We start from the raw sequence: 12,118 nt of genomic DNA, 5'->3' as shown, positions 1-12,118 counted from the left end.
GAGAAGGGGCGGAGGCTGTCCATCATGCTTTCCAGAGGGGGCCGGAACGACATCTTCTGTCCCACATGCCGCTTCTCACCCTCCTTGAAGAAGGGCTGGCCCCGTGACTGTTTGACCAGTAGAAGGCGGGGGAAGTAATACTGTGGGACTGCTGGATGTTACGATGCCTCGCAACTTCCATCTGGCCTCTTGAAACACGTGCCCTTGGGACCCTCCCCCTTGAAACTGAGCCACTCTTGAGTTTGCTCTGAGAAGCCCAGACCATGTGGAGAAGACATAGGAAGGGTGTTGACCATCCGGCTCAACTACTGTCCAGGACGGTGAGTAACGCTGTTGGATGCCCAGCTCAGTCAGGCAGACCCAAGTCCCAGACCCTGTCTACTACATCCACATGGAAGAGCCCATGTGACAATGACCCAGCTGAGCCCGGCCAATCCACAGAACCATGGCTGATCATACACATAGTTGTTTTAAGACTTAAGCTTTGGGATGGTTCGTTCCACAGTGAGAGGTAACCAGTCCAGGACAAAGGCATCATGGGCCATGAGGGGCAGAGGGGGCAACTGGGGCCACACACCTTGAAGTCAGAAGCTGATTTTCAATTGAGTTCTGGTTTCTTGACTCCCCTGGGGTTGTGGGGAGGTAAGGGTTTGACATCTGGCTCTATTATATACTCTTTGGGTGAACATACATAGGTCACAGCCTCTCTGGGCTTCCTATGACATTTATGAGAATGAAATGAAGGAACACCTGGCAAAGTATTTGCACAGATTTACTGCTCTTCGTTTTGTTCTTTTCTTCTTGTCATTGCACGTCATCACCTGTTGCTTTGGCCATGCAGATCTGCTGGGCCTCCTTCTTACAAGAGGGAGAAGGTTCTGGATCTATGCCTTCTTCCAGGTCTCTAAGGCATCTATGCTCTGATGTCTTCTTCTCTTTCTTCCTTGTTTTTCTCCAGTGCACTTCCTGGAAGCTCTGTGCCTCCGGTTAACCCCTCCCACCTCACTATACACCGGGGAACCACCCCCCACCCCTTCCCGTTAAGCCCGGTGAATTCCTCCCCCTGCAGCCATCTTCCCGGCTGTGTTAGTGGAAGGGACTTGGCACTTTTCTGACCTCATACTGGGGAACTCTCAGCCTCATGAGCGGCAGGTAGTAATAGTAGCACAACTATCTGTTGTCGAGGGCTGCATGAGAGGCAGAGTGCTAAGGACTTCACCTTGATTATTTCATTCACTCCTTGCAGCAGTTCTCTGAAACAGGTACAATTATTATCACCTCCTTATTAGAGATGAGGAAACTGAGGCTCAGAGAGGGGAAGTAACTTGCCCCAAATGACGGAGCCAGGGAGGGGAGGAATTGGACACGAATGCAGACAGCCTGGCTGCAGAGCCCTTTCTCTGAATTCCTCCACCAGCCTCCAATGCTCATGTTCTCATCTGATTCTTTTCCTTTGTGTCCTCTCCATTCGGTCGCTTTAGAGTCATCCAACCTGATACAGTAACTTCTAAAGGACAGGGCTACACAAAAGCCTAAGCGAGCATCTGGGGAGAGGGATTTGGTAAAGACATTCTGAAGACAAAGATGATGATGGTGATCCGATCAAGTTGTTGCCCTGGTACCTGAGGCTCATCTGGGAAATCATCATAAAGCATGCAGCCTTGGCCTCTCAGAGCACATTCTTCAGTTTTCATATTGCTTGGTCGAGTTTCCAGCCATTGGATCAAAAAAGCCAGAGGTCCTCTTGCCTGTTTCGTTTGTTTCAGGCCGTACCAGAGAGGAGGTGGCTGACGCTGCTCTGAGGCAACTCCCAGGGGTATGGATAGAGGGTAGAGGACACTTCCTCTGCTCAAGGAGTACTCCTACCTTTTCTCTCTTCCCTTCCTGCTGAAACAGCAGCTAAGACTAAAACCTCCCTAATAAAAAAAAGTGGCAACCCATGCACGCAAGATGATTTTAGGTGCTACTCAAGATGTTTAATTATGATACATGGGCATGACATTACATCACATTATATGACACAATTCCTTTTGAAAATTCCTCCTATTCTATCACTAAAAAGATGCTCAGCTTCTTTAGTCATCAGGGGACTCCAAAATAAAACCACAATCAGATACAACTATGTACCGCCAGAACGGGTACATTGAGATATGACGGAAAATGCCAAGTGTTGGTGAGGATGGGGAGCAAGTGGAGCCCTCATAAACCGTTTTTTTTCCAATAAAAAAATTTATTTATTTATTTATTTATTTATTGGGTGCATTGGGTCTTCGTTGCCGTGTGCGGGCTTTCTCTAGTTGCGGCAAGTGGGGGCTACTCTTCACTGTGGTGCATGGGCTTCTCATTGCGGTGGCTTCTCTTGTTGTGGAGCACAGGCTCTAGGCGTGTGGGCTTCACTAGTTGTGGCTCGTTGGCTTCAGTAGTTGTGGCACGCGGGCTTCAGTACTTGTGGCTCGCGGGCTTCAGTAGTTGTGGCTCGCGGGCTTCAGTAGCTGTGACTTGTGGGCTTCAGTAGTTGTGGCACGTGGGCTTCAGTAGTTGTGGCATGTGGGCTTCAGTAGTTGTGGCTCGCGGGCTCTGGAGCGCACAAGGAAGTCCCCTCATAAACTGTTGATAGGAGTATAGGTTCATACATTTATTTGGCACAACTTTCTGGCTAGATCTACTAAAGCTGAGCACTGGGATACTCCATGATCCAGAAATTCCACGTCTAGGTAGGGACGCCACAGATCTGTGTGCCCACACTCAGTAAATGACATGTTCTGGGAGACTAGAAGCAGCTGTGTTCATAGGAGTCAAAAAGCGGAAACTAGCCAAATGGCCATCACCAGTAGAATGGAGAAATAAACTGTGGTGTAGTCATACCGTGGCACACTCCTCAACAGGAGAAGGCATGAACAACTACATGCAAGATCATGGACAAATTTCACGAGCCTGATGTTGAGCGAAAGAAGCCAGAGACAAAAAGACTACGTATTGTATGTTTTCATTCATGGGAAATGCAAAAACGGGCAAAATTCATCCATGCTAGTAGAAGTAAGGATAATGGCGACCCTTGGTGGGGAGGTAGCCAGAAGGGAGTCTTCTGAGTTCTGTTAATGCTCTCTTTCTTCATCTGGTTACAGGGGTTGGCCAATCTGTGAACGTTCCTCAAATTTATGATATGTGTACTTTTTTGCATCTATGTTACATTTCCATGAAATGTTTTAAAAATACTCTTCTCCATCTCCTGATGACTTAATGGAGAAAAATTTCAGCTTGGGTCTGGCTTGCATTTAATACTTCTCTGGCTCGGGCCTTCCCTGGTGGCACAGTGGTTAAGAATCCACCTGTCAATGCAGGGGACACAGGTTTGAGCCCTGGTCTGGGAAGATCCCACGTGCCGCAGAGGAACTAAGCCCGTGTGCCACAACTACTGAGCCTACGTGCCACAACTACGGAGGCCCGCGTGCCTAGAGCCCATGCTCTGCAGCAAAGAGAGGCCACTGCAATGAGAAGCCCGTGCTCGCTGCAACTTGTGAAAGCCCACGCGCAGCAGTGAAGACCCAATGCAGACAAAAATTTAAAAAAAAACAACAACAAAACTTCTCTGGCTCATCTTTTGTTAACCAGAAGAGTATATCAGCTTCAGAGGCTGCAGTAAGCAACAGTATCCAACTTGAACTGAATAACGTTTCTTTCTTTTTTTAAAAAAAAATTAATTAATTTATTTTTGGCTGTGTTGGGTCTTAATTGCGGTGTGCAGGCTTCTCACTGCTGTGGCTTCTCTTGTGAAGCATGGGCTCTAGGAGCGCGGGCTTCAGTGGTTGTGGCACGTGGGCTCAGTAGTTGTGGCACAGGGGCTTAGTTGCTCTGCGGCATGTGGGATCTTCCCAGACCAGGGCTCAAACCCGTGTCCCCTGCATTGGCAGGTGGATTTTTTTTTTTTTTTTTCGGTACGCGGACCTCTCACCCTTGTGGCCTCTCCCGTTGCGGAGCACAGGCTCCGGATGCGCAGGCTCAGCGGCATGTGGGATCTTCCTGGACAGGGGCACGAACCAGTGTCCCCTGCATCGGCAGGCGGACTCTCAACCACTGCGCCACCAGGGAAGCCCAATAACGTTGTTTTGTTTTCATTTTGTTTATTTTTATTGTTGCTATCTATACGTGGCCATCAATACTGCCTTTCCATTTATGGTAGTGATATAAAATTAAAAAAATAGCTTTAAGTAAAAAAGGAAAAAAAAGCAAATTGACTTACATTAAAAAAATATTATGTAAATGATAGTACAGGTGGTACTTAGTTATGGTAAACCTTGTGAGGGTGGAGTCTGTGAAACACTTTTCAAATGGAAAAAGCAGGGATTAGGGGGAGGGGAGAAAACCAGTTTCAACCTGTCCCCATCTCTCAACGAGTCCTTACTGCTTAGTGCCCGGCACAGACAGGGCTCTCAGGCCAAAGGACATCACAGAAGAATTCATGAGAAACGTAAAGGAAGGTATGCTCCAGGAATGGTGGGCAAAGCAGGGGGCTAAAAGCTGAGAACCTGGGTTCATTCAAGATTTATCTAGCCTCTCTGTACCAGGCACTGTTCTAGGCCCTGGGCCTGCAGTGATGAACAAAACGGTGGAGTCTCAGGCCAGCCAGTAACCCGCCTGTGGTCTTGGTCAAGCCCCTCCTCTTCCCGAAACTTCAATCCATTGAGGATGTTCTGTGATTGAAGCCTCAGCAGCTGCTGGCCTTTCTGGAGTAGAACTATGAACCTCAGAGTGGTTAGGAAAGGACTTGAAAAAGATGGGGTTGTTGTTGGTGAGTGGATGTGTGTACACAGGGAGGAGGGTTACTCTTAACCAGGGAATGAAGAGAAAAGAATTGGTGTAGGATCTTCAGACTCATGAGAAAGAAAAATCTCATTGAGCACTTTGCATTTGCAAGTTAGCCTTACTTTGCCTGCTCATCTCCTTGGTTCTTGGCTTACGAGAAGAACCTTAGGATCAAGAACCTTAAAGGAGATGGAAGGAGAATGCATCTCTGAACGAATGAATGAACGAGTGAATGAATGAATGAGTGAATGAATGAATGCCTCTCGTATCCTCTCAGTAGATTCATGATTCATTCCTACCTTTCATCCCCAGCTGCTGGGCATTGCAATGGTGACTGAGATCGGTGCCCTGTGAGGGGTATTTCTAGCGATAGTACTTTTCATTCATTCACTAATTCATTCATTCAACACATTTATTGAGTGCCTACTAGGTGCCAGGCACTATATTTTAGACCTGTTTCCTGTCCAATATGGCAGCTACTTGCCACATACGGCTATTGAGTGTTTGAATTTGGGCTAGTTCAAACCGAAATGTGGTAAGCATAGAATACATCTCAGAGCTCCAGGGTTTAGTATGAAAAAAAGGAGTGTTAAATCTCTCACTAATAATTTTTAATGTTGACTACACCTTGAAATGATACTTTGAACAAATTAAGTTAAACAAAGTATATATGAACAAATTAAGTTAAATAAAGTATATATTAAAATGGGTTTCATCTATTTCTTTTTACTATATTTTAAAGTGACTACTAGAAAATTGAAAATTTCCCATGTGGCTCACGTTTGTGGTTTGCAATAGATTTTTATTGGACAGCATCACGCTAGAGTATCTCTACTCTGCAGATGCTCAGACTCTAGTGGGTGAGACCAACAGAAACAAATGTTACTGAGCTGGCTCAGTATGCCAGGGCACACAGAGGAGGAGTGACCGGCTGCCTCCTCATGCCTGTCTCTTAGTTCTGTCTGATCTGCTCTAGACACAGCTCTAGTGATTCCCAGAAGTCCAGCTCTGTCTCTTTCACTCCTCTGCCCAAATAAGGATGCTGCACCCCCCTGCTCAATTAAATGAAGCCAACTCTCCACACAAGTCAACTGGATTTCCTGCCGGTCCTCCCCCTGCCCCCAAGCCTCCGCTGGCCAAAGTGGACTTCCTCTCTCTAACCTCGCTTTCCCATTTCCAGGTCCTTGACTTAGCTGGTCCCTCTGCTCAGGATGCCCTTGCTGTGCCTGCATTTCCCCTGGTAGAATTCCAAGCTTCAATTTCAACTCTGACCTCCCCGTGCAATCCCATCACCTTACCATCTAAATATTTCTCCTCCTCAAAGCCTCTGACAGCCAGTTATTTGTCATTTCACCAAACTCTCACCCATAACATTGTTAGCTCCTTAAGATCAGGAACTTGCCTTCCTGGGGCATCTAGCTCACCTTCAGGGCCAGGTGGCCACTTGGTAAGTTGCTATTCAGTAGAATCAAATGGCTCTCAGTTTTAAAGTTAGAAAGAGCTGGAGTGGAGAGCCCTGGTGGGGGAAGGGTGGCACGGAGGTGTTGAGAAATTATACTTGGGCTGGAGGTAGATTAATGGTCCAACCCCCTCCAAGAGAGTCTCTTTGACAAGGAGCTTTGTTAGGGTCACAGGAGGTGGGTGATGATTAAAGTGGGGTCCAGCCTGGAATTTCCTGGAGCTGGGGACAGCTTGGATCAAAGAATCAATCTGAACAATGAAGGGAGGCCATTCTTGTCCATCTGCATTTATTGGAGAGAGCTCTAAATGACATTACCCCAGGACATTCTCCTACACCTGGAAAGCTGATCTGACGTAAGACCCCTGAAGCAGGGTGTTCTGTCCTGCAGCAAATGCCTCGAGATCTGTGGCTGGAGGCCCAGGTCCCCAAGGGACTATTTGTGGGGGGAGGTGGAGCAGAGTAGGCGGAGAGGAAGGGAGGTTTCTTAGTGTCCAGAAATTGCATTTCAGGTACTAATATGTTACCAAATGCTTGCAGGGTTGAGAAACTGAAATGGTCCCTAAGAGGGGCTGTTCGGGGTAGGCTGATCTAGAGGATGTGAACAGCCTCCTGATTCCTAAGTCACTGTCCCAAGCAACATGACAGCAGTGGGACCCGAGGATGGAGGGAATTGCTGGGAGGGGACTGAAATCTACTTGAAGGTCATGTCTGCCGTCCTTTGCATTCCCTCCAGCAGTGAGTCCAGCGCCGGCCACATGGGAGGCGCGCAAACGAAGCCTTTCCGAATTGAACCGAAAACAGGAGACAAAAGCACCCACTCTTGTCCACTCCCGCGCCAATCTTACCCAAACCCCCAAGTTATTCTCATCCTCCAGGAGTCAGGGAGCCCGGGGTACAAGGGTGTGGAGGGAGAGAGGCCAGGGGGTGTAGGGGACCCACGCAGCATGCAAGGAAGTGGAGATGGGCGAGTGGGCGTGCGCGCACGCAGAGGCCCGCGCGCGGGAGTGTCGGGGGAAGGGGGTGGTCTCCAAAAGGGGGAGGGGAGAAGGCAGGGGGCGGGGAGAAGCAGGGCCCTTTAGGACCCGGCTGCGGCGGCGGGGGAGGAGAAAGAAGCGGAGGAGGCGGCTCCCGCGCTCGCTGGGCCGTGCCACCTGCCCGCTCGCTCGCCGCCGTCGCGCTCACCGCCGCCAACATGCTGCCGAGACTGGGCGGCCCCGCGCTGCCGTTGCTGCCGCCGCTGCTGCTGCTGCTGCTGGGCGCGGGCGGCGGCGGCCGCGGGGCGCGCGCCGAGGTGCTGTTCCGCTGCCCGCCCTGCACGTCTGAGAGCCTGGCCGCCTGCAAGCCCCCGCCCGCCGCGCAGCCCGCCGCCGAGGCCGGGCCGGCCGGCGACGCCCGCGTGCCCTGCGAGCTGGTCCGGGAGCCGGGCTGCGGCTGCTGCTCCGTGTGCGCCCGGCTGGAGGGCGAGCGGTGCGGCGTGTACACCCCGCGCTGCGGCCAGGGGCTGCGCTGCTATCCCCACCCGGGCTCCGAGCTGCCCCTGCGGGCGCTGGTCCACGGCGAGGGCACTTGCGAAAAGCACGGGGATGCCGAGTACAGCGCCAGCCCCGAGCAGGTTGCAGGTAACGCTGGTTGGGACAACTAGTTCGGAGAAACTTGGAGGGCAGCGGGGGAGCCTGGCTGGCGGCCCTTCTGGAGGGAAGGAATGTGTGGCGGAACCTCAGAGACCGTTTTAGCGGAGGAAGAGCGGAGTCCTGGACCGGCTCTGGGCGATTGTTGGGAGGGGGGACCCGAAAGTCAGGCCCGGGGTGGGGGGAACTGGAGTTCGAGCGTGCGGAAGATCCCTGGCTACTAATTTGGTGGGGAAAAATGGGGAGAGAGAAGGCATCCCTGTTACCATAGGCTTGCCCGGTGGAATGTACTTCTACTGACTTCTTTTTTTGGAGGGGGGATTTCCTGGGGAGGAGGGTGTCGGTCAGATCGGTGTGAGTAGGAGCTTGAGCTGGTGACCGCCGACCGAAGGTTCCTGGAGAGGTCCTGGTGGAGGACGCCGCCGGGGGCTGAGGCTGGCGGGTACCGGTGACACCAGGGACCTCTAGTGAGAAGGGGGCGCTAGGAGAAGGCAGCGGCGCCTTGAGGTCCCTTCTTTCTGGGATTGTGAGGTGAGAAGAAAGGACTTGTTGGTACTTTGTAGGGTGGGCTGCCTAGGGGGAAAATTAAAAAGGAACGCTGCTATTTCAGAGAGGACGAAGAAGGCTCTTGCTTTTATGTCGGGTGGAACGATAAGAGAGGGACGTTTGGGAGGCGAGGAAGAGACCCCATTCGTTGAGTCACTGTAACTTAAGCCGGGTCGCCGGCTGCGGTCCGGGGCGGGGGCAGCCAGGCCGCTCAGTTTAGCATCTGGGCCCCCGGGCGTCTGGCAGGAGGATGCCTGGGCCGGGGCGCAACTACTCTTACCGGAGCGAGGTGTTGCCCTCCCCCCGCCCCCATCCTAATTGAGGGAGCTCTTCCTGTCCCATAGAATGGGGGCCCTGAGGTTCTTCGTACGGAGCTCGCATACCCCCAAACAAGTTTTTTTGGGGACACAACCAGGCTATAAAGATCTCTCACGTGTTGGTTTTTTTTGTTGTTGTTGTTTTGTTGTCGCTTTTGTTTTTTAAATTACAAAAGCCTCCTGCCCCAGTGGTCTGGAGGAAGCTGTAATTATTTTCTTTCCTCTTGGAGACGGTGGTGAAATGTGTCCACTGCCTGCTGCTGTTGATTAAAAAGCAAGTTTCTCAAACTTAGAGGGAAAAAGAAAAAGAAGGAAAGAAAGAAAAGAAAAAGTGAAAAATTCGTGCTTGCTCGTCAGCTTCTGCGGTCCTTGGCCCCCTCCCGCCCCGGACACCCCCCGCCCCCCCTTCCTTCAGCCTGCTATTGTTTTTTTTCCCTGTTCTCCTTGGGAATACAATTAGGGGTCAGAGTTGAAATCTTTTCTTTGTCGCATTTTGACCTTGAGTGCACAGCAAGTTAGGGCTTCCTCTGAGCGGAACCCCTCAAGTCCCTTTCTTCTCACTCCGGCTTGCTTCCCTCCCTAGCCTGCCTCGAAGTTAACCCTTTCCTCCAGCTTCTCTTAGAAAGTAATAGTAAAAGGGAAAAGACTCAGCAAAGGTCCTTTCACTGTGGGTGCCCATCCCCCCAGTCCCACGTTCCTCCTCCTTCGCCCCCCAGCACCCCGTGGTCCACCGGGAAGGTACTGTGGTTTCTGAGCTGAACTCTGACAAACTAAACATCTCCCTCAGCAGGGTGAACTTTTGTTCAAAAGGCCTCCACGTTCATAGAAGCGTTTGGATTCTGACTGTTTTAACCAAGTGCGTAGCACATGTCCTTCCTAACCTTCCTAGCCTGGCTGTGTCCCTCCAAAAACTTGTTTGGGGGCATTTTGTCATTCTTCATTCCTCTCACTCTCTGCCTGAAAACCAACTGTCCTGCCTCCCAGCCCCCAGAGGCAGGTTAGGGTCTTCAGAAGGGAACAGATGCTGGGAATTCTCCCATTCACTCCTCCCTGGAGTCGCCAGGGGAGCTCGGGGACAATGGGGTGAGTTCATGGGAAGAATGTCACTGTGGATTTTCTGCCTGGTTATGGGACTCCTTTCCGCCAGCCAGCCCCAGCTGCCTCCACAGCCTGCTCCCAGCGGCCAGACAGCCGCCTTCCGCATTTTTCTCCTGTGCTCCAGACTGGGAAGAGGGGACACCAAGGTTGGGGGTGGGCGGAAGCTGAGCGGGTGCCCTGGAAAGACGTGCTAAGAGCGGGGTGTTGGAGGCGTGAAGAGGGCTGAGGGGACGGGGGCACTGTGAAGAGGAGAGAAGCCTGGGCTTGCTGGGGTGCAGGGGAGAGAGAGAGGGGCGGGTTTTGAGGCTCCTGTGCAGGAGAGGGTCTTGAGCCAGGGCGGGGATCGGGGTGCTGCGTGGGGACTGCGGGGGTCCGAGTTGGGTGGGGTGTGCCGACAAGAACGTGGCCCCGATGGAACCTTAGCACTGAATGCTGCCGCCTCCTCCCCGTCTCCCATTTCTCCTCCCCCCTCTGAAGAATGACCCCCCCCCCCCAGCCCCATCCCAGCCTGCATTCCTCTTTGAGCAGGTTGCTTTTGAGAATTTTAAACATACCCTCTTATTTCGAGGCAGCAAACCCCAGCAGTTCCGGCTTTGCTGTTAGCTCTTTTGTCTTTGTTCCCTGGACTCAGGGGCTGTGTTGCTGGCTTCCTGGGGATGGCTGGGATGCAGGGGGTGGGGGTGGGCACATCAGCGGGTGCTGAGCCTGCATCCCATGGGGGTGATGGGCTGGGACTTGGTGGTTCAAAGAAACCCAGAAGTCAGACGGAGGCGCGGATTGTGGGGTGGGGGCTTAGAGTGGGTGGGCCTGGAAGAAAAACAGGAGGGGGACCCTAAGATCTGCGTGAAGTCTGGACCTGAGAAATGCATGGGTGTGTTGGGTGGTGGCGTGAGCAGAAGTGCCTAGAAATGTTAGGGAAAGGGAAGGAAGCAGGCCTGGGCCAGTCCGGGCCCTTTCAGAATTCAGGGCCTCGGCCGGGCCGGACTGGCTCCCTCAAGCATCTCCCCTGCCTCCTTCCCTTCCGTGTACAATGCCGGGGATTATGCCGAGGGGCGGAGCTGCCCAAGTGGCCGTCTGGCCCGCTGCACTTATAAAGGTGCTATAGAAATGTGCAGTCATTCAAAGTCCCAGGGCCGGCCGGCGGGCGGGCGGGCGGGCGGGCCTGGGGAGGCTTTGCATCTGCAGTTGCTGGGGGAGCATAAAGGGGGGCAGAGGCGAGGGCTGATTTACAGTGGTTCAGTGCAGCTTCAAAGAAGGGGGAGAAAAAGCAACGGGACTTCTGGCTCAGAGCGCTGCTTTGCATCTTGTCTTGCATAAATTTGCATACTGAGTTCAAAGTCGTAAAATAGTCTTGGGGAATGAGTGGGACCTACTGTCACTGATTGCTAGCGTCACTACCTTCCCCCACCCCCCACCCTAGACAGAATACCCAGAACTAGCTCTGCTAAGCTGCTCTGCCTGAGTGTGTTGGAAGGGGAGATGGGGGACTGGAGGGCTGCTGCTTCTGGGTCCCTCTGGGGAGACCGGAGATCTGTAGTTCCTTGACTACAGGAATTAAGCAGGGTGTGGCTCTGTGCGCTGTGGCCTTGGAAGCAGGGCTGGTCTGGAGGGTGTTACTCCACAGGTCCCGAACCAGCTAGGCAGAGGCAGGCAGTGTTGGAGTCTTTGCCCGCAGTCTCCCCGCTCACCTTCCACTCCCATCCAGAGTGCTCACGGAGATCGTTCCCAGTGTGTAGTGATAATGACCCCATCTGTTCCTTTGATGAGATATTTGAGGAAGCTTTGAGAAAAAAAAAATCCTATTGACAGTGTCAAAAGATCTTACCAAAACAAAACCAGAGGTAAGGAGTCTCTGAATTAGAATAGGTGGTGGAGGAGAGGGGGAAAGAAAAACCCATCTATTGTGGACATGAGGGTCTATCTATGCAGTGGTTCTTGGCCTAATTGGACCCTTGAGTTTCCTGGCAGGCAAAGGGAAAAGGGAGGGTTAGATGGTTCTCATTATTAGCTTACCTTAGCAGTGAGCTTTAAAATAAACTTTTCAGACACATCATTCCTTTGGGGGAAAGAATTTCTACAGAAATGCCTGCAAGGTGCCTCAGAGTCGGGATGTGTTCAATCACCAGCTGTCAGACACTGAGGGTGACTTTGAGAGCATCACTGTTCTCTAGCCCATTTATCAGGTTAGCTTCTCGGTTCTTAGATTAGCTATTCTCTGCTGTAGAAAATGGGACACACAATTGCTAAGTTCTGATATGAGCAGG

The 12,118-nt window shown here is 51.9% G+C and overlaps 1 protein-coding gene across 4 annotated transcripts in view; it reads left to right on the top strand.

Moving 5' to 3' along the window:
• IGFBP2 (insulin like growth factor binding protein 2) overlaps window positions 1–12,118 on the top strand; it is a 98,209-nt gene that overhangs the window by 64,900 nt on the left and 21,191 nt on the right. The window contains exon 1 of one of the 4 annotated variants that reach the window (XM_030852597.3): window positions 7,388–7,884. The exons of 2 other annotated variants lie outside the window; for them this stretch is intronic. In XM_030852597.3, the coding sequence (XP_030708457.1) occupies window positions 7,458–7,884 (427 nt within the window). In that variant the 5' untranslated portion in view covers window positions 7,388–7,457. Of the gene's footprint in view, window positions 1–7,387; window positions 7,885–8,289; window positions 8,425–12,118 lie in introns of those variants that run through there. One more of the 4 variants, XM_060301874.2, reaches the window with a different exon arrangement.

This window comes from Globicephala melas, chromosome 7 (assembly GCF_963455315.2).
Source record: "Globicephala melas chromosome 7, mGloMel1.2, whole genome shotgun sequence".
NCBI lineage: Eukaryota > Metazoa > Chordata > Mammalia > Artiodactyla > Delphinidae > Globicephala > Globicephala melas.
The sequence above is the reverse complement of the archived record's forward strand: the minus strand, read 5'-3'. Positions and strand labels throughout refer to the sequence as shown.